The 21,876-nt window shown below is 60.0% G+C and overlaps 1 protein-coding gene across 1 annotated transcript; it reads left to right on the forward strand.

Moving 5' to 3' along the window:
- The first annotated feature begins 708 nt into the window (after window positions 1-708).
- On the forward strand, window positions 709-21,876 carry SLC2A1 (solute carrier family 2 member 1). The gene is given in 11 exon segments (XM_068162791.1): window positions 709-819; window positions 8,837-8,929; window positions 14,722-14,882; window positions 15,063-15,303; window positions 16,060-16,068; window positions 16,070-16,223; window positions 16,312-16,499; window positions 17,017-17,121; window positions 17,227-17,328; window positions 17,796-17,999; window positions 20,220-21,876. Coding segments are annotated over 11 exon segments (1,473 nt in total). The 5' UTR covers window positions 709-801; the 3' UTR covers window positions 20,418-21,876.

A 21,876-nucleotide genomic window follows, 5' to 3' on the forward strand; every position in this document is an offset into this window, starting at 1 on the left:
CACAAGACCTTTCTTGCATGTTACCATGCATACATTTGCTCACGTCTGCACACGCACTGATGTGCACTCACAAATGCACACACAGGCTTGTTACCTTTTTGCACACTCACACATACACACACCATTGCCCACTCATGAGCACATTCACACTGACACATGCACACCCTTGCACACTCACGTGTGCACTCACATGCACACAGGCACACTCTTGCACACTCAGGTGTGCACTCACACGCACACAGGCACACATGTGCACACTCTCGCTCAGTCACACGTTCACACCCTTACACACATGCACACACGCGCCTGCACGCTCTGTTGCACACTCACACGTGCACGCCCTTGCACACGTGCACGCCCTTGCACACGTGCACACGCTTGTGCGCACACGTGCACACCCTTGTGCGCACACACTCACTCACGTGCCCCCGCAGCGACACGCGCCCCCCTCGCGCTCCCTCCCCCCCGCCTCACTTTTGCACACTCGCCCCACGCTCGCGCCCAGCCCCCCCGCCGCCCACGTGCAGCCCCGCACGCTCTCACCGCCTCCCACCCCCCCCTCCTCCTTCTCCCTCCGGCTCCCGCTCTCGCCCCGCCTCTCCGCTGGCCCCGCCCCCTCCCCCGCGCCGCCCAATGGGCGCCGCCGCGCGCCCCCAGCTCAGCCCCGCGCTCTTAAGCCGCCTCAATGCCCCCGCCGCGGCCGCGCGCTACCGCTTCGCTCCGCTGCGCGCCACTCCGCCGCCCCCCCCCGGCCCGCCGCCAGCCCCGGCCCCGCCGCCCCGCCGCCGTCCCGGGGCCGCCATGGAGACCGGCAGCAAGGTGAGCTTCGCCGCCGCCGCCGCCACAGTCGCGTCCGGGAGAAGCCCGCGCCGGCCCCTTCCCGCTTCTCCCCGCTTTCCCCCCCCATCCTCCGGCGCGTTACACAACGGGCGCAGGAGGAGGGAGGGGGGACGAGCACCGGGGAGGTGTTTGGGCTCGCCGAGCATCCGGGGGCAGCCCGCACCGCGCCGCGGACGCGCCGGGCAGCCCAGCCGGCGGAGCTGCCGCGCGGGGTGCGCGATCCCGGGGGAGCAAAAGGTCTCAAAACAGAGGCGAAAGGACCCCGAGCAGCGCAGCCCGCGGCTCTGACCTGCCTGCGGGAGAGTTTGGGGGTGGAAAAAAAACCCTTGCTGAGGCGCGGAAATGCTAGAATCGGAGCAGTTTCGGTTGGGAAAGACTTTTAAGATAATCGAAGAAGCCAAAAAGGGCACTTTTGGGCCCAGTTTGGAGCGAGAGGAAGAGGCAGCCAGGCCCCCAAAGCCGCAAAGTATTGAGCTGGCGTTTGAGAGGTGCAGGGCTTGGGTGACATTGCTGGGGAGGGGGAGACCCCCTGAGATCCCACCGCCCCCTACCCCCGGCCGTGCTGGGTCACCCCAGGGCTTGACCACTTTGCCGCAGTTTGACCCAATTCCCCTCTATTTGTCCCCGAAAAGGGAGTTGTTAAATGCCACAAACTCGTTCGGCCGGGCAGCAGCAGCCGGGTCCTCCCCGCACCAAAACACTCCACCCCTCGCCTCCTCCCACCCACCCCCCCCCAAAATGAAGTGTTTTAGACTGTCGGGGTGGTGATGGCTCAAGGGAAGGCGATGTCAGGCCCTAAATGAGAAAAGTGAATTAATTGCGGTGGGGTCATTAACGTTAGAGCCCCGGCTGCGCTGTCCGGCCTCACCTCGGGGTGCTGCCCACCCCCTCCAAACATCTGCTCGGGAGCGTTTTGGGTTCTGTTTAAGGCTGTTTTGGTTTTTCCAGGCTTGGGAATAGCAAAGCTCGCTCGCTCGGTGGCAGCGCCGGGCGACGTCCAACTAAGACCCAAAAACCAGACGAAATTTTCGTTCCCATTAAAGATGTCACCGCAAGGACTCCTCTTGGTTTCTCCCCAAGCGAGCAACTCCTCGTTCCCTCCGCCCCCCCATCCCCTTCAACCACACCAAGGTTTGGAGGATGAGCTTGGAAGGATTTTGCTGCTGGTTTACCTTCCCCACAGCTGGCCCTGCCCCCGGTGTGGTGGTTTCGGGGCTGAGGTGTGGGGTTGGGAAGCAGGGAACGTGCCGGCCGGCAGCGCTGTGATGGGGGCCGGGAATGGCAGCAGCCGAAATTTGCTCTGCTTTAAACCCCCTATCCCCCCGAGAAATGCGCTGCCGGCCCCCGGGGCCGTGCTCTCCCCGCTACCCAAATGCAGCCGGGGGATGCTCACCCTCACTCTCTTGCCGTCTTAGTCACCGCTCCATTAGGGTTGGAAACGATTAATTAATTATTTGTTTCCCACCCTTCCCCACCCCCTGAGAAATTCTCTGCCAGCCCCCGGGGCCCTGCTCTTCCCCGCTGCCCCAAATGCGGCCGGGGGATGCTCACCCTCACTCTCTTGCCGTCTTAATCACCGCTCCGTTAGGGTTAGAAACGATTAATTCTTTTTTTCCCCATCCCCCCCGTAGGTAATTAATCGCGGGAGCAATTTGCTGTGCTCTCATGGGAGGCTGTGGAAGCCCGGAGAGGGGTTTTTTTGGGAGGCAGGGAAGAGAGGTGGCGCGGGGCGGGGGGGGAAATAAAGGTTTTTGTGTTGAAGGTGGAGGATGCTGGGGGGGGGGACACACGACACACGGCTAGCTCGGCCCTCCACCCTCAAATGGAATATTTAACGTTGGGAAGCGGGCCGTGCTTGTCTGCCCACGGAGCTTGGGCTTCTCCGAGCCCTTTGCATGCGAAAACATCTCTCCGGGCTCGTCGCAGACGCTCCTGCGGTTGCAAAACTCGGAGGGAATCGTGTCGCCGTCCCCAGCTGACCTTTAAGAAAGGGAGGGAGGGGGGGGAGTAAAATCACACAATCAACTAACACTGCTCCGGCTGCCAGCTTTCTCCCATGCCAATGACCTTCCCTCCGCCAACCCTGCGGGGGGTTTTAGTGCAGCAGAGATGCTATGTCGTGTGTCCCCCCCCCCCCCCCCCCCCCCAATCTCTGGTGCACTATAACCCCCCGCAGGGTTGGTGGAAGCCGGCACCATGGTTTGGGAGCAGCTTTTACCCGGCCCTCGGTGGGTACGTAAGTTTTTCCTGGGCTGGGAGCCAGCGTGCCAGCAGAGTTAGCCCGGGCTGGGGCCGGATCCGGTTATCTGCGCTCCGCCGGGGTGCAAACAAGCGCGGCCGGGGATGCTGCAGGGCTGCTCCCCCCCCCTCCTTGCAATCCCCTTCCATCTCCCTGGATGGAATGGCTTCAGTCCCCTCCTTCCTGGTCCTTAAAGCCTCGTGAGTAACTTTTTTTTTGCGGCGATATTCCCTCTTGGGATGCTCTGTTGATATTATTTTGGCTTTTCAAGGGATTATTCATTTCCTTGTTCCCCCGGCGGGCAGCATCCCCCAGCTCCTTCTGTGCTGGAGAGGGGGTTTGGAGGGTGGGAACACGTCGCAAAGCCAAGTGCAGCCTGCTCTCAGCTTGGCGGGGGGGGAGGTGGAGAGCTGCTGTCACCCTGTGGGGTGATACCACCTCTGAGCTTCTGCTTTTGAGTGACAAAGGAAGCAGGAAGCAGCCCCCCCCAAAAAAAAAACCCAAACCCCAACCCCAACCAAAACACAAACGTATTCAAATTAGAAGTGCCACACTCACCTTTCTCTTAAGGCACAAGGAAGAAAAGGCAGCAGTGGTGGATGTGTCTGGGCTGTAAATGACTTTTATTGCCCAAGGGTGAGATGTGGAACTCTGCTGGGCTTGGGGGTTGTGTTTGGTGTCTTTTTGTTTCCCCCCTGCTCCCTAAACTCCAAATAAAGTTGCTATTTTCTGCAAGCAGTTCCCCCCCCCGCCAAGGCACCCCATGCCTGGCTTTGCAGGAGTTTCCCATCCCAGCCTGGCCTTTTAGAAGTTTATTATTAATTTTTCCTCCCCCCCCACCTCCTCATCCTAAGCCTCTCCTTTAATGGTGAGGTTCCAGCCGAAAGGCTCCTGCCCGGATCGGGCCGGGCGGCGTGTTTGGAACTGGGAAGCCTGGAGCGAAGCAGGAGGAGCTGACTCACAGTGACCCTGCCTGGGGAGAGCCTCCAAAAAGCTCCAGTAGCCCTATCCTGGCACCTCTCTGAGAGGCTGCAGCTCAGTAAAAGGGGGGGGGGAAAAAAACCCGATACAAAAGAGTTTTTTGCTGCAGGTCCAGCGCTGAAGTTTGGGGTTGGTGTCGTGTGTCGTCGCCCCCCTCCTTTCCTCTTCCCCCCCCCCCCCCCCCCCCGGAAGTTAAAATTGCTGAAGTGCCTTTGATTCTGAATAATTCCTGGTGTGGTTGGGGCTGGTGCTGAAGAGGTGTCACCTTCCTGGAGCAAAGTTCAGCGCTGTGATGCATCCCCACCGCCGCCGCGGCACGGAGCCGCCGTGACTCACCTGCGCGCCGCGGGCTGCCGTGCAGCCCTCTGCAGGCACCGCTGCTACCCCGAGGGAGGAAGGGTGCCCCCCTCCCAGACAGCGAAGGGTAGCCCCTAAAGAGTGAGAGATGCCTCCCCCCACCCCCCAAGAAACTGAGAATGACTCCCTAAAAATGAGAATGGCTCCCAAAAAGTTAAGGGCATCCCTCGAGGTGGAAGGGATGGTCCTGAAGAAGGGAGGGGGGGCCTTTAAAAATGAGAAGGGTTGCCCCCCCAAAAAGTGAGCATGGCTCGTGGCATCCTTCAAGAAGGGAGAGGTGACCCTCAAAAAACCCAAAGGGTAGCATCTAAACAGTAAGAGATGGCTCCCCAAAAGTAAAAGGTAGCTCTCAAGAAGGGAGAGAGGGCCCTTAAGAAATAAAGGGTTGCCCCTGAAAAGTGAGAATGGCTCCCAAAAAGTTAAAGGGCATCCCCTCAAGAAGGGAGGGATGGTCCTCAAGAAGGGAGAGATGGCCATTAAAGTGGGGTAGCCCCTGAAAAGTGAGAGATGGCCCTCAAAAACTGAGAATGAGTGCCAAAAAGTAAAGGGCATCCCTCAAGAAGGGAGAGATGGCCCTCAAAAACTGAGAGAGAGTCCCAGAAAGTGAAGGGCATCCCTCAAGAAGTGAGGGATGGTTCTCAAGAAGGGAGAGATGGCCCTCAAAAACTGAGAGAGAGTCCCAGAAAGTAAAGGGCATCCCTCAAGAAGTGAGGGATGGTCCTCAAGAAGGGAGAGATGGCCCTTAAACAAAGCAGGGGAGCCCCTAAATAGTGAGAGATGGTCCCTAAAAAACTGAGAATGACTCCTAAAAAGTAAAAGATAGTCCTCAAGAAGGGAGAGATGGCCCTCAAAAACTGAGAATGGCTCCCCAAAAGTAACAGGTAGCCCCTGCAGGAAGGGAGAGGGAGGGCCCTTAAAGTAGGGTAGCCCCTGAAAAGCGAGAGGTGGCTCCCAAGAAAATAAGAATGGCTCCCAAAAAGTTAAAGGTAGCCCTCAAGAAGCGAGGGATGGCCTCAAAAAACCAAAGGGCTGCCCCTAAAAAATTGAGAGGTGGCTCCCAAAAAAGTGAAAGGAAGCCCTCAAGAAGGGAGAGATGGTCCTCAAGGAGGGAGAGGTGGCCATTAAAAAAGGAAGGGTAGCCCTTAAAAAGTGAGAGGTGGCTCCCCCCAAAAATGAGAATGACTCATAAAAAGTAGAAGTCCTCAAGAAGGGAGAGATGGCCCTTGAAAAACAAAGGGCTGCCCCTCAAAAGTGAGAGATGGCTCCCCAAATGTAAAAGCACTTGAGAAGGGAGAGATGGTCCTCAAGAAGGGAGAGGTGGCCCTTAAAAAATGAAGGCTAGCCACTAAAAAAAGGGAGAGTTGGCCCTCAAAAGCTGAGAAGGGCTCCCCAAAAGTAAAGGGTAGCTCTCAAGAAGTGAGGACTGGCCCTTCAAAAGTGAGAGGTAGCCCCTACAAAGTGAGAGGTGGCTCCCAAAATGTAAGAGGTAGCCCTTGAGAAGGGAGAGAAGGTCCTCAAGAAGGGAGGGGTGGCCCTCAAAAAACAAAGGGTCGCCCCTGAAAAGGGAGAGATGGCTCCCAAGAAAGGAGGAGTAGTTCCCAGAAAGGGGTGGGTGGTCCCCAAAAAAGTGAGGGGGGGGGCTCTAAAAAGCAAGAGAGGGCTCCCCATAAACCCAAAGGATAGCCCCCCAAAAGAGATTACCCCCCCAAAGAAGAAGGGTGAAAGCAAGAGGTGGCTCCCAAGCAGTGAGGAATAGTTCCCGGGAAGTGATCCGTGGCCACTAAAAAGCAAGAGGGGGCTCCCCCAAAAACCAAAGGGTAGCCCCCCCCCAAAAAAGTGAGAGGTTACTCACAAAAGAGGAAGGGTAGCCCCTGAAAAGTGAGAGGCGGCCCCCCCAAAAAACTGCGGCTGCCCCCCAGAGAGTGCAAGGTAGCCCTCAAGGAGCGAGAGATGGGCCCTGGAAACATTAAAGGTAGCCCCTGAGAAGTGAGGAATTGTCCCACAAAAGTGAGAGATGGCCCCCAAAATGTGAGGGGCAGCCTCTAAGAAGCAAAAGAGAAGCCTCCCCCCAAAAGCAAAGGATAGCTTCCCCCCAAAGGGAAAGATTTCCCCCCCAGAAAGTGAAGCTTAGCTCCTTGACAAGCAAGCGATGGCCCCGAAATGGAGAGGTAGCCTTCACAAAGTGAGGAGCAGCTCTCCCCCAAAAGCAAAGCAATAAAACCTCCTCCAAAAGCCCTTAAACACCCCCAAAATTCCCCCAGAGCACCCCAAGACCAACCTCCCCCTTCCGCCCCCCCCCTTCATTTTTGTAACCCCTCGGAGGTTGCTTTGGGTTAGGGTTTGGGTTAAGGTTTGGGTTCGGGTTTGGGTCAGGGCGCTCCCGGTGCCGCCTGCCGCGGATGCGTGGAGCAGGGAGCGGAGGGCTGGGGCTGGAGGGGGGGATTTGGGAAGTTGCTCTTCTTTGGGGGGTGGGAGGTGGGGTGGGGTGGGGGGGGGCTTTTCCCGTGTTTTTCTGGGCCACCCCCAGCTTCCCAGCCCCTCTCTGCCCTCCCAGGTTGGGGCATTCACTTCTCGGCGGTGGGTTGCTAGCGAAGCGCCCAACGGCCCCCGAGTGCCAAACCCTCCCTGATTAGTTGTGTTGGGGCCAAGCCTAATTAATGAGCTTCGTTAATGGGCCTGGCTTTATTCCCTGCTGCTTTTTCCCGGCAAACTCAGAGCGGTGGGGGGGGGGGGGGGGGGGGGGGGGGGGGGGAGAGCAGCGAGGTCAGGGAGCAGCCCTTGGCTCTATTTATATTATTTACTCAAAAGACCGAAAAAAAAAACCCAAAGAGGAGGAAATGTTTCTTAAGGCAGAAGAAATGAACAATTTGTTGGCGTCCTCCTGAGCTCAGCGGCCCCAAATCCCCTTGGGAATATTCGCCCGCCGTGCCAGGGGAGCATCCTTGGTAGCCAGGATAACCAAAGAGAGCCCGGTTCCCCCCTCCCCTTCCCCTTCCCCTCAAATTAAAGGGCTTATCCATTTCACGTGGATCATCCCAAAGCTGCTTAGCCGGGAATGTCGGATCCTGGTGCTCGGAGCTGAGCGGCTGGGAAAATCTCCTGCCCGGGATAATTGGGCTGTTAACGAAGGTGGCCCAGCCCTGGCCTGCCCTGACCCTGCTCCCCAACAAGGCTCCGATTGTGGCCGCGGCTGGAGCCGGGAGGAAGAAGAGGAGGCGGCGAAGGCTTTGCCAAGCAGCAGGGCACTTGCTCGGCGACTGTTAATTAAGCCCCGGTGCGGCGGCTTCGTTAGCGCCGTTCGCCCCGGGGGGGGGGTCCCCGCGCCGCTGCCGGGACGATGCCCGCCCGGTGCCGTGCCCATCACCGGCGTGGCCCCGGCAGCGCCTCCGGCTGGCAGGCTGCCCGGCTGTCACATGGAGCCCTCCCGGGAGGTCCTGCGAGCACAGATAACCCTCCCGGCCCGGGCTGCAGGCAAGTTCCTGGAATCCCCAAACAGCAGGAGTTACAAAATTTTCTTTTAAAGCCCAAACCTGTGTTTTTTTGGGATGGTTTTTTTCCCCCCTTGCCCCACGTGGATGCTGCTCTGTTGTCCTGGGCGTTGGTGCTCAGGACCCTGCCAGCATCTCTCCTCTTTTCTCACCATGAGACGTTCCCTGTGCTGGCTGCTGCTGAGGCCAAACCTCCAATCCTGGGCTCAGCTCACACCAAGAAGGACACTGAGGGCTGGAGCAGGTCTAGAGAAGGGCAACAGAGCTGGGGAAGGGTCTGGAGAACAGGGCTGGGGAGGAGCAGCTGAGGGAGCTGGGGATGTTGAGGCTGGAGAGAAGGAGGCTGAGGGAGACCTCATTGCTCTCTACAGCCCCCTGAGAGGAGACTGAAGCGTGTGAGGTGGGGATTGGGCTCTGCTCTCTAGTAACAAGTGACAGGACAAGAGGAAATGGCCTGAAATTGTACTGGGAAAGGTTAGGTTGGACGTGAAGAACAATTTCTTGCTGGAAGAGTGGTCAGGGATAGGAACAGGTTGCTCAGGAAGGTGGTGGAGTCCCCGTCCCTGTGGCCATGGCACTTGGGGACAGGGTTTGGTGGCCATGGTGGGGTTGGGCTGCTGGTTGGACTCAGTGAAACAATTCCCTGTTTCTGTGATTCTCTCATCTCCCAAGGGCAGTGGTGGATTGCCCTACCCTGGACAGCTTTAAGCCTCAGCTTGCCAGGGTGCTGGGCCAGCTCCTTGCAGCCATCACCTGGCAGCCTCGGACCAGATGATCCTTGGGGCTCCCCTTTCCAACCTGGCAGTCTGTGATTCTTGCACTTCCTGGGTAGCCCTTGGTGGGGGACTTCTGTGAGGTGTGTGTGGGGGTGTTGAGGGGGTGCAGAGCTGGGACCCCAAAGCTGACCCCCTTGTGCTGTGCCCCGCTGCAGATGACGGCTCGCCTGATGCTCGCCGTGGGAGGAGCGGTGCTGGGCTCCCTGCAGTTCGGCTACAACACCGGCGTCATCAACGCCCCCCAGAAGGTGAGCACCCCCTGCCCCAAACCAGCCTCCTGCCCCAAACCACCCCTCTGCCCCAAACCTGCCCCAAACCAGCCCCCAAACTGCCCCCAAACCACCCACTGCCCCCAAACTACCCCGTTCCAAACCAGCCCCTTGCCTCAAACCGTGAGGAACTTCCATGAGCCACTCCCTTGCCCCCAAACCAGCCCCTGCCCCAAACCAGCCCCCTGCCTCAAGACCAGCCCCCTACCCCAAACCAGCCCCCAGCTCCTGAACCAGCCCCTTCCCCCCAAACCAGCCTCCTGCCCCCAAACCAGCCCTCTGCCCCCAAACCAGCCTCCTGCCCCCAAACCAGCCCTCTGCCCCAAAACCAGCCCACTGCCCCCCCTGCCCAGTTAAAATAGTACATCCCACTAGGCAGCTTACTGCCTGTAATGGGATTTGCCAGGCAGTTGTTTAGCTCCTGCCTTCCCAGGAGAATTAAGTTTCCTCCTGGCTTGGGCCCTTGAGTGCTGGGCAGAAGAATCCCAGGAACGCCTGCAGGATGCTCTGCGGGTGGGACCTTGGCTCTGAGTGAATTAAAGAGGGGAAGCTCTGGCAGTTAATGAGGGTTTGAGTCCTCTGGAAGTGTAGGTGGGGGGGGGAAATGACAGCTTGGATGGGAGCTTTGCGTCCTAAGGGAGAAGTGGGATGGAGAGCAGGAGGTGTTTGCTCCTTCCCCAGTGCAGTGTCAGGACCCTCCGGTGGCTGGTGGGTGGGTGAGAGCCTACAGCAGCTTGCCCTGCCCCGGGCTTGGTCTTCCCCTCTTGGTGTTGGGAGGCTTGGAAATGCCAGCTGGGCAATCCAGAGGAGGGCTATGAAACTGGGGAAGGGTCTGGAGAAGAGGGCTGGGGAGGAGCAGCTGAGGGAGCTGGGGGTGTTGAGCCTGGAGAAGAGGAGGCTGAGGGAGACCTCATTGCTCTCTGCAGCTCCCTGGGAGGAGGCTGGAGCCAGGGAGGGGGTTGGGCTCTGCTCCCCAGTTTCAAGTTGAATGAGAGGAACTCTGTGGCTGTGACATACCCAGGGCAAAACTCCACTGCCAGGGGAAGGCTTCAGAGGGACAGCCTGGGGTCCAAAGCTGTCCCTGAGCTTCACCCCAGCCTCTGCTGCACCCTCCCATGCAATTAACACGCTGGCAGTTTATTAATCCCATAATATTTGGCCTGCAAAATCTCGCCTTGAGCACTGGAAAAACTCCTTGTGGGTGAGAGCATCTCCTGCAGAAACTTTGCAGACCCCAGGGAAGAGCAGAAGGGACCCAGAGTGCCTTTGTTTGGGGTGCTGGTGCAGCTGTGTTTAGCCATGGTGCGTGGCTGGGGCAGGACCTCAGGCAGCTGGAGCCTGCAGCTTCCCCCCAGCACCCTCAGTGCTTGTGCCCAAGGTGTTGTCCTGCCTGAAACACCCAACCCTGACCACCTTCTCCTGGGCCCATCCATGCTGGGCTGGTGGTGAAAGTTCCCCTCTGGAGCTGGGGGCAGTGTTGGAGAGCTGGGAAATGCCTGGAGAGCACTGAGGAGCTGCTCTGGCACCCAGCCTTGATCTTCCCTGAGCTCCAGCCCAGCAGGGTGCTCTGCAATTCCCATCTCCCAGCTCTGGGCTCCTCAGCATGGGAGAGACTTGGACCTGGTGGAGCAGGGCCAGAGGAGGGACACAAACATGGTCTGAGGGCAGGAACCCTCTGCTGTGAGGCCAGGCTGGGAGAGTTGGGGTTAATGAGCATGGAGAAGGCTCCAGGGAGACCTTCTGGTGGCCTTGCAGCGCTTCAAGAGGCTGAGAAGGAAGCTGGGGACAGACTTTTGGGCAGGGCCTGTAGTGACAGAGCAAGGGAAGATGGTTTGGAAATAGAAAAGGGAGATTCAGACTGGGGAGAAGGGAGAAATGTTTGACCCTGAGGGTGGGGAGAGCCTGGCCCAGGCTGCCCAGAGAGCTGGGAGCTGCCCCATGGCTGGCACCAGTCCAGGTGAGGCTGTCTGGGGCTCAGAGCAACCTGCCCCAGCTGCAGCTGTCCCTGCTGAGTGCAGGGCACTGGACTGGGTGAGCTCTAAAGGTCCTTTCCCACCCAGAGCAGTCTGTGACTGATCCCAGCAGAGCCCAGCCTGAGGACACTGCCTCAGCCCCTCTGGCTGCTTCCCCTCCTGCCCCCAGAGACGCTGCTCTGGGTGCCATGGGCACCCTTGGCACTCAGCTCCAGTTCCTGCAGACCCTCTGCAAGGCAAGACACCCCCCAGGGGTGCTGCTTCAGTACCCCCCCCAGTGTTCTGGGGCTCCCCTGCTAGGGCCCTGGGCTGGGCTGTCTCAGGGGGAGTGCCAGAGCAGTGGGGCTGCTCTGGGGGGGCACAGAGCTGATGGGGGAAGGGTTTGGGGTGCTGGGGGGCAGGAGGGGTGGCAGGGTGAGTTGTGTGGGCCTGGGAGAGATGCTCTGGGTCATCCCACCTTGATGGGTGGGGATGTGCTGGGGTTTGGGATGTGTTGGTGTGGAGATGCACTGGGGTGCAGGACTGGGATGCATTGGGATTGGGATTGGGATTGGGATGCATCAGTGAGCAGGGCTGGGATGGAGATGCATCAAGGTAAATTGTTCCACAGGGTTGGGACTGGGATGCACTGGGGTGCAGGAGGGGATGCATTGGGATTGGGATGCACTGGGGCACAGGATGGGGATGCATTGGGGTTGAGATGCATTGGGGCACAGGATGGGGATGCATTGGGGTTGAGGTGCATTGGGGTGCAGGATGCATCAGGTAAACTGAGGTGCAGGGTTGGGATTGGGATGCAGGATGGGGATAGATTGGGGTGAGGATGCATCAGGGTATGTCAGGACACAAGACTGGGGTGCATTGGGATTGGGGTGCAGGATGGAGATGCATTGGGGTGGGACTAGGGATGCCTGGGGGTGTGGGATTGGGGTACATTGGCATTGGGATGCAAGGATGTCATCAGGATGCAGGTTTGGGCTGCACTGGGATTGGAGTGCAGGATGGAGATGCATTGGGGTGGGCCTAGGGATGCCTGGGGGGATGCAAGGGGTGCAGGACTGGAACCCCTGTGGGCACAGGGCTGGGATGCATTGGCCCTGGTTTCAGGAGGTGCAAGGTTTGCTTCTCTTGGGGGCTGAGTGCAGCTTTGTGGTCCTGCCTGCTCCTCAGAGAGTGGCTGGGTGCTCGTGGGGTGCTTGTGGGGTGTTGGCAGATGAGATGTGGGGAGGGGACAGCCTAAAACTGGGCAGGGGCAGGCAGAAAATGCTCAGCTGAAACGAAATGAGGGTGAAGGAGAGGGGAAGCCTCCCAGCTTTGGGAAAAGAGCATTCTCTTTCTGCCTGTTTCTCCCTTCCTGCTCTCCCAGGCACCAGGCTGCAGCAGGGGAGGGGGCTGGGGGGAGGGGCTGGGGGGTTGTTATTTTTGGATCAGGCAGAGCACAGCAGCCTGGCACCGCTCAGCCAGCGCTGGGGCAGCTGTTGTCACTTGGCTTCCTTTTTTCCCCTGCTTCAAGGCTTTGGGGAAAGCAGGAAGGAATTTGGAGCTCCATCAGGTTTGGTGGAGTGTGTGCAGGGAGCTGCTTCCCCACCCTGGCAGCCTGAGCTGGGCCTGGGCTCTCCACAGAGTAACAACAACAAGGACAACAAATATTTGTTTTGGGGATGTCAGGGGAGAGGAGGATCACAGAACCTGCCCTGCTGAGGCCTCCTCTGGAGCACTGGGTCCAGCTCTGGGCTCCCCAGTTCAAGAAGGGCAGGGGACTGCTGGAGAGGGCACAGCAAAGGGCTCTGAGATGCTGAGGGGCCTGGGACAGCTCTTGAGAAGAAAGGCTGAGGGACCTGGGGCTTTTTAGCCTAGAGAAGAGCAGCCTGAGGGGGATCTCATCAATGCTGATCAATACCTCAGGGGTGGGTGGCAGGAGGATGGGGCCAGGCCCAGGACAGGACAAGGGCTGACAGGCACAGGAGGTTCTCCATCTGACCACGAGGAGGAACTTTATGTGAAGGGTGATGGAGCACTGGAGCAGGCTGCCCAGGGGGGTGGTGGAGTCTCCATCCCTGGAGTGATTCAAACCCTGGCTGGACACCATCCTGTGCAGCCTGCTCTTGGTGAGCCTGCCCTGGCAGGGGGCTTGGACTTGATGGTCTCCAGAGGTCCTTTCCAACCTGTCCCATTCTGTGGGAAGCCCCAAAGCATCCAAACCTCCAGGTGAAGCAGGGGGCAAACAGAATCTCTTCAGTCCTGATGAAACCATCAGGGGCTTTGTGGAAGAGGCAACATAAAAAGCAATCCCCTCCCACCCCTGTCAAAATCAGCCCTGCTGTGGCCCTGGGCAGCCTGCTCCAGCTGGAGGTGTCCCTGCTGACTGCAGGGCAGGCTTGGACCAGATGCCCATTGAGGGTCCCTTCCAGCCTGCTGCAATCTGTGAATCCCTGAGGTTTCTAGCAGGCCACAGAGGACATTTCTCACCCTGCCTGTGCCAGGGGCTCCTGTTTGTGCTCATAGCCATGGGGAGAGCAGACAGCAAAGCCAGTGCCTGGCAGGGGGCTGGGTGTGTGTGGAACCCTCCAGAGCAGCCAGGGCTTGGGGCCACTTGAGCTTCTCCTGAGTGCAGGAAGCCTCCACTGGTTCAGCCAGGCTTGGTTGAGTGGTTATGGAGCCTGCTGCATTTTTGGTTTGGGTGTGGGTCACTCCTGAGTGACTTGACTTGAAGCTTTCAGCAGGGGCTGGCTCTAAAAATAACCAAACTGGATCCAAAGATATCTTCTGTGAAGGGCCAGGGCCTGCCTTGGATGGTCCCACTGCAGAGCTCCAGCAGAAGGGTTGCACTGTGGGCACAGCACAGGAAAGCCCTTGAAATGGCTTGAAGCTGGAGGAGGGGAGACTGAGACTGGAGATGAGGGAGAAATTGTTGAGAGTGAGGCTGGAGAGACTCTGGCACAGGCTGCCCGGGGAGGCTGTGGCTGTCCCTGCCTGGAGGTGCTCAAGGCCAGGCTGGATGAGGCCTTGAGCAGCCTGTGCTGGTGGGAGGTGTCCCTGCCCGTGGCAGGGGGCTGGGGTGAGATGCTCTGTTCTAGGGTTCTGTTAACTGAAGCTCTAAGGAGTGCCCAGGGAGCTGCCAGCTGCCCTGCTGGCCCTGCTGACAGAATCACAGACTGGGTTGGGTTGGAAGGGACCTTCAAGATACCCAGTTCCAACCTCGAACGCCTCCAGGCAGGGGGCAGCCACAGCCTCCCTGGGTAACCTGTTCCAGTGCCTCCCCACCCTCGCTGGAGATCTCAGCCCAGGTTTTAGGACTCAAGAGGAACCGCAGAGCCCAACCACCCTCACTCTGAAGAATGTCTTCCTTATCTCCAGTCTCAATCTTCCCTCATCCAGCTCAGATCCGTTCCCCCTCCTCCTGCCACTGCAAGCCCTGCTCCAAAGGCTTTGTTGCCTTCCTCCAGCAGCTCTGCCCTCGCCCCCTGCCCTGCGTTGCTTCTCCCTCTCCACCTGCCGTGCCCCGGGGTGCAGCCTGACCTCCCCGCAGCCACCCAGCCCGGCCAGGGAGGTGCTTTGGCAGCGCCGAGCTCCCTGGGCAGGGCAAGGGCAGAACTCGTCCGGCTGCATTTCCCTGGCGCATCCCAGCAGGTTTCCTCCCCCGGGCTGGAGCTGTGCCAGCGGCCGGGCGGCTCCCGGGCCGTGACGCATCCCCGTGTGAGCGGCGCGGGCGGCCGGCCGCCGACACCGGCGGAGCCGCGGGGGGAACCAGGCTGGAGTTCACCTACGGCTTTTGCTCCTCCTCCCTCTCTCCTGCAGGTGATTGAGGACTTCTACAACCGCACGTGGCTGTACCGCTACGAGGAGCCCATCAGCCCCGCCACCCTCACCACGCTCTGGTCCCTCTCTGTCGCCATCTTCTCCGTGGGGGGCATGATTGGCTCCTTCTCCGTCGGGCTCTTTGTCAACCGCTTTGGACGGTGAGCACCGGGCTGCCGGCCCTCGGTGCAGGCTTCTGCAGCCTCGCCCCTCCCTGGCGTCCCGCGGGGGGGTGACCTGGGGCACCTCTCTCCTGCCACACACGGGCCGAGGTTTGCGTTCTGCCCTTGGGTCTCGCTGACGCCCACCGTCCTCCTCCCCCTCCTGCCTTCCCCCTGCAGGCGCAACTCCATGCTGATGTCCAACATCCTTGCCTTCGTGGCTGCTGTCCTGATGGGCTTCTCCAAGATGGCTTTCTCCTTCGAGATGCTCATCCTCGGCCGCTTCATCATCGGCCTCTACTCCGGCCTCACCACCGGCTTCGTGCCCATGTACGTGGGCGAGGTGTCGCCCACCGCCCTGCGGGGTGCCCTGGGGACCTTCCACCAGCTGGGCATTGTCCTGGGCATCCTGATTGCACAGGTCAGTGCTGGAGAGCCGGCGGTGGGGATGAGCTCCCCCGGCTTTGGTGGGGATGGTCACCAGGGGATGGGGTTTAGCGCAGGGGCACACAGGGCTGGGTCTGCACTGCGCTTCAGGTGCAGCTGGGGCTGGAGGGGTGGACACGGAGCTCAGCAGGAGCAGGGATGCTGTGGGGTCTTCAGGGTTGGGGTGGGCAGCATCATGACGTGGTGCCTCTTGGGGCCTGTTGGTCACCTGGTAGTTGTTCAACAACCTGGGGGTGTTCAGCCTGGAGAAGAGGAGGCTTAGAGGGGACCTTATTACTCTCCACAACTACTTAAAAGGAAGCTGTAGTCAGGTGGGGGTCAGGTTCTTCTCCCAGGCAACTTGTGCCAGGACGAGAGGGCATGGCCTGCAGCTGCACCAGGGGAGGTTTAGATTGGATATTAGGAAGCAATTCCTCACAGAAAGGCTGATTGGGCACTGGGATGGACTGCCCAGGGAGGTGGTGGAGTGGCCACCCCTGGAGGTCCTTAAGGAAAGCTTGGATGTGGCACTTGGTGGCAGGGTGCAGCTGATGTGGTGGTTGGTAGGTCACAGGCTGCACTGGATGATCTCAGAGGTGTTTTCCAGCCTCAATAGCTGTGTGATCCTGGGAGGCAGCACAGCTCTCTGTGAGCCTCTGACGGGCGCCCGAGCCTGCAGCGCAGCCAGGAGCAGCAGGGCTGGGTCCGGCTGGAGCTGGGCAAGGGTGACCCAAACCCCTCTGCTCCTCAGGTGTTCGGTTTTGGACTTGATCATGGGCAACGACTCGCTGTGGCCGCTGCTGCTGGGCTTCATCTTCGTGCCGGCCCTGCTGCAGTGCATCATCCTGCCCTTCGCCCCCGAGAGCCCTCGCTTCCTGCTCATCAACCGCAACGAGGAGAACAAAGCCAAGAGCGGTGAGCGCCCCCCGCCCCCTGCCCCGCCCCCGCCCCTGCCCCGCAGCGGGGCCCTCGCCTGCCGCTCACTCCCACCTCTGCCCTTTAGTCCTCAAGAAGCTGCGGGGCACGACGGACGTCAGCAGCGACCTGCAGGAGATGAAGGAGGAGAGCCGGCAGATGATGAGGGAGAAGAAGGTGACCATCATGGAGCTGTTCCGCTCGCCCATGTACCGCCAGCCCATCATCATCGCCATCGTCCTGCAGCTCTCCCAGCAGCTCTCGGGCATCAACGCCGTGAGTGCCAGCGGGCAGCAGGGTGCCTCTCCTCTGCTGTGAGGACAGGCTGAGGGAGTTGGGGCTGTTCAGTCTGCAGAGGAGAAGGCTCCCAGGGGACCTTCTCGTGGCCTTCCAGTGTCTGAAGGGAGATATAAGAAAGCTGGGGAGGGACTTGTGAGGGTGTCAGGGAGGGATAGGACTGGGGGGGATGGAGCCAAGCTACAAGTGGGGAGATTGAGATTGGATGCCAGGAAGAAGTTGTTCCCCATGAGGGTGGAGAGAGCCTGGCACAGGTTGCCCAGGGAGGTGGTGGAAGCCTCCTGCCTGGAGGTGTTTGCAGCCAGGCTGGAGGTGGCTGTGAGCAACCTGCTGTGGTGTGAGGTGTCCCTGCCCATGGCAGGGGGCTGGAGCTGGCTGAGCCTTGAGCTCCCTTCCAGCCCTGACAATTCTATGATTCTATGCCACAGCTCAGCTTGGGTTGTGCTGGCTCTAAGGCCTGACTCCTTTCTTCATGGCACATCCCTGCCTTTTGTAGGTCTTCTACTACTCCACCAGCATCTTCGAGAAGTCTGGTGTGGAGCAGCCTGTCTACGCCACCATCGGCTCCGGCGTGGTCAACACAGCTTTCACGGTTGTTTCGGTGAGTTTTGGCCCGCCAGGGAAGGTGGAGAGGAGGAGGAGGAAGAGGAGGAGGCTTTCCTCCCAGCTGGGGATGTGCTGATGGATGCTTGTCTCCCTTCACCAGCTGTTTGTGGTGGAACGAGCTGGGCGCAGGACCCTGCACCTCATCGGGCTGGCAGGCATGGCCGGCTGCGCCGTGCTGATGACCATCGCCCTGACGCTGCTGGTGAGTGCTGCCTGCTGCTGGGCAGGGGTGGGCTGGGAGGAGGTCCTGCATGCTGACCCTCCCTGTGGTGGCTTGGGGGAGGAGGAGACCCCTTTGGGATCCTTTGGGTTCCCTTTGGGATGTGCTGCCCAGGGAGGGGGTGGGGTCGGCGTCCCTGGAGGTGTTTAAGCTAAGCCTGCATGAGGCACTTGGTTATCGGTTAGGGTCGGGTGATCAGTTGGACTTGGTGATCTTGGAGGTCTCTTCCAACCTGGTTGATTCTGTGGTTGGAGAGGAGGAAGGACTTACCCTCCTGGAGGTGATGGCTGAATGGTCACTGCTGCCCCAGCAGGTCCCAGACATCCATTTTCCAGCCTGGAGCAACCTCCTGGCCTCTGCCAGCTCTGTGCTTGAGTCTCAGCGTCCGGGGCGGGCAGATGCTTTGTCCTCCTTTGCTGAGCTGATCTTCTCTCTCCCCCCTGGCCTAGGACCAAATGCCCTGGATGTCCTACCTCAGCATCGTGGCCATCTTCGGCTTCGTGGCCTTCTTTGAGATCGGCCCCGGCCCCATCCCCTGGTTTATCGTGGCAGAGCTCTTCAGCCAGGGCCCGCGTCCTGCCGCCTTCGCCGTCGCTGGGCTGTCCAACTGGACCTCCAACTTCATCGTGGGCATGGGCTTCCAGTACATCGCGGTAATCAGCCCTGCTGGGCACCCTGCTGCATAGCACCCCTCTGCCTGGGCACCTCTGCTGCATGGGCACCCTGCTGCATAGCACCCCTCTGCCTGGGCACCTCTGCTGCATGGGCACCCTGCTGCATAGCACCGCTCTGCCTGGGCACCCCTCTGCCTGGGCACCCTGCTGCATAGCACCCCTGCTGCCTGGGCACCCCTCTGCCTGGGCACCCTGCTGCATAGCACCCCTGCTGCCTGGGCACCTCTCTGCCTGGGCACCCTGGTGCATAGCACCTCTCTGCCTGGGCACCCAGCTGCCTGGGCACCTCTGCTGCATGGGCACCCTGCTGCATAGCACCCCTGCTGCCTGGGCACCCTTGATGCCTGGGCACCTCTGCTGCATAGGACCCCTGTGCATGGACAGCCCTGCTGCATGGGCACCCCTCTGCCTGGGCACCCTGCTGCATGGGCAACCCCACTGCCTGGGCACCTCTGCTGCCTGGGCACCCCTCTGCCTGGGCACCCCTGCTGCCTGGGCACCCCTACTGCATGGGCATCCCTGTTGCCTGGACACATCTGCTGCCTGGGCACCCCTGCTTCATGGGCATCCCTGCTGCCTGGGCACCCTGCTGCCTGGGCACCCCTGCTGCCTGGGCACCCTGCTGCATGGACAGCCCTGCTGCCTGGGCACCCCTGCTGCCTGGGCTCTGCTCTCTCTTGGGCCCTAAAACCTGGACTGAGATTTCCAGCGAGGCTGGGGAGACACTGGGACAGGCTGCCCAGGGAGGCCCTGGATGCCTCCTCCCTGGAGGTGTTCAAGGCCTTGAGCAGCCTGGGCTGGTGGGAGGTGTCCCTGCCCATGGCAGGCAGTTAGAGCTGGAGGAGCTTTGAGGTCCTTTCCAACCCAACCCATGTTAGGGTTCTGTGAATCTGTGAGGTGCTTTGGCTGGGTGAAGGTGCTGAGGGCTGGGGCTAGGATCTGGATGATCTTTGTGCTCCTTATGTGTCCTTTCCAACCTGAGATGTTCTGGTGCTGGGTGGTCTCTTCTCCCAGACAGCCAGCACCAGAACAAGAGGACACAGCCTCAAGCTGTGCCAGGGGAGGTTCAGGCTGGAGGTTAGGAAGAAGTTCTTCCCAGCAAGAGAGATTGGCCATGGGAATGTGCTGCCCAGGGAGGTGGTGGAGTCCCCATCCCTGGAGGTGTTTAGGAAGAGCCTGGATGAGGCACTTGGTGCCATGGTTGAGTTGATCAGATGGTGTTGGGTGAGAGGTTGGACTTGATGATCTCAAAGGTCTTTCCCAACCTGGTCCATTCCATTCCATTCCATTCCATTCCATTCCATTCCATTCCATTCCATTCCATTCCATTCCATTCCATTCCATGGAGGGGGGAGCAGGACCTAGCTGCTGGGCCAAGGTGCCAGGACAGGCACTGGTAGATGAAGGGTGGCTGCCAGGAGGATGGAGTCTCCCTCTTTCCAAGGAGTCCCATGGGTGCTGGGGCTGAGTCACTGCTGGGCACAGTCCCATTGGACTTCAGAGGAAAAATGTTTCCCCATGAGAGCAGTTGGACATTGGAATCATCTCCCAGGGGGGGTGGTGGATTGCCCTCCACTGGGCAGTATGAAGACTCAGCTTGGCAGGGTTCTGGGCCTGCTCAGCCCAACTAGACTGTGACCCAGAACAGTTGGAGCAGGTGGTCCTTGGGGTCCCTTCCAAGCTGGGGCTGTGTGTGGCTCTCTGGATGGTTCATCAGCCAGGCTCCCTCATAGAGTCATAGAATGGTCCAGGCTGGAGGTCCACAGCTCATCCAGTCCAACCCCCTGCAGTCAGCAGGGACATCCTCCACTAGATCAGGTTGCCCAGAGCCCTGTCCAGCCTCACCTTGAGTATCTGCAGGGGTAGGCCCCAACCACTTCCCTGGGCAACCTGCTGCAGTGTTCCAGCAGCCTTGTGGTGAAGAGCTTGTCCTTGATAGCCAAGCTCAATCTGCCCTTCTGTAGTCTGAAGCCATTGCCCCTGGTCCTCTCCCTGCAGCCTGTTGCAAACAGCCTCTCCCCATACCCTCCTGTAGGCTTCCTTCAGGTACCGGAAGGTTGCTCTGAGGTCTCCCTGGAGCCTCCTCCTCTGCAGGCTGCCCACCCCCAGCTCCCCCCAGCCTGTCCCCGGGGCAGATGCTCCCACACCTGCCTGCCGCCATCCCCCCTCCATCCGCTCACCCTTCCTTCTCTTCCCCAGCAACTCTGCGGCTCCTACGTCTTCATCATCTTCACGGTGCTGCTCGTCCTCTTCTTCATCTTCACCTACTTCAAGGTGCCCGAGACCAAGGGCCGGACCTTCGACGAGATCGCCTCGGGCTTCCGGCAGGGGGGCGCCGGCCAGAGCGACAAAACCCCGGACGAGTTCCACAGCTTGGGCGCCGACTCCCAGGTGTGACCTGGCCCGGCCGGGACCTGCTGCTGGCCCTGCCCGCGGCCGCTCGCCCTCCTCCTCCTCCCCCTCCTCCTCCTCCTCTTCCTCCTCCTCCTCCTTCTCTTCCAAGTCCTCAGCTTCTCCTCTCTGCCACCGCTCTGTGTACAGGCGCCAGGCCAGCCGGGCACCCCCTCCACCCCCTGGCCTGGCAGGGACAGACTCTCACCGATGTGATCCTTTCCTGACAGGGTGGTGTTTTTTTAGGGGGAGGGGAGGTGTTGGGTTTTTTTTGCCTGTTAGGAAGGTTTTTATTTGGGGCTTATTTTATTATTTTGGGGTTATTTTTTGGTTTGGGTTTTTTTTGTTGTTGGGGGGGGGGTTGTTCTTTTTTTTAGCTGGTTTCGCGTCCAGGATTTCAAAAGAGGCTTTGAACAAACCCAACCCAGGTGGCCCCCCCCTCAAGAACCACCACCCCCACCACCACCACCAAGGAGGGTCCTGCCGACGCGATAGGTTCCCCCCCCCGCCCCCCCGGGGGGGAGCTCCTGGAGCCCGAAGGCTTTCCAGCTGGGAGCATCCTCATCCTTTTGGGGGTATTTGGGGGCTTTTTTTTTAACGTGCTAATCGTAGCCAAATCAGGTTAAAAAGAAATCGACTAAGCCTGCAGCAGCCCCCCCGGGGGGCTTTTTAACCAACGAGTTCTCGCTGAGAGCAGCCTGGGCGACTCCACACCACCCCTCCACCACCACCCACACTCCGAGGCCGGGGGTGGAGGCGCTCTGAGGATCCACAGCTTCACAGATTGCATCGGGTTGGAAGGGACCATCGAAGGTCGTTCTGGTCCAACCCCCCCCCCCCCCCCTGCGGCGAGCAGGGACATCTCCAACCAGGGCAGGCTGCCCGGGGCCACACCTGACGGTTTGCAGCGGGGAGGGGCGGAGGGGAGGGACCAATCTCTTCGGTTTTGGGGTGAATCTCGGCAATATTTGCCTCCACCCACACACTACGGCGACCTCTCCCCCTGCCGCCACCTCTGGACTGAATCACCGAATCACGGCTTTGGCTGGAAGAGGCCTCTCGAGCTCCTGCAGTCCGACCTCGGACCCAGCCCCGCGCGGCCACCGCCGCCCCGCGTCCCCCAGCACCCGGCGCCGCCGCCGCCGCCGCCGCGCAGCCGCCTCCGGGGACGGTGGCTCCGGCGCCGCCCTGACCCAAGACCATTCCAATGTTTGAGAACCCTTCCGGTGAAGAAAACACTTCCTGAGATCCGACCTTTAAACCTCCCCTGGCGCAGCTTGGCCTTCCCCAAACCCCCTCCTACCCCTTTTCCCCCCCCCCCCCCCCCCCCTCCTTGCCCCTTTCCCCACCTCCCCTCCCCCCCCGGGCGGCTCCCTCCGCCCCTGCTCTGTGTATAGACTGGAAGATATTTATATTATATATATTTTTGTTGGATGGTTGTTAATAGTAGAAACCTTTTAAGTTA

This window comes from Melanerpes formicivorus, unplaced genomic scaffold (genome assembly GCF_026170545.1).
Source record: "Melanerpes formicivorus ecotype bairdi unplaced genomic scaffold, bMelFor1.0.p_v2 SCAF_67, whole genome shotgun sequence".
NCBI classification, from domain to species: Eukaryota; Metazoa; Chordata; class Aves; order Piciformes; family Picidae; genus Melanerpes; species Melanerpes formicivorus.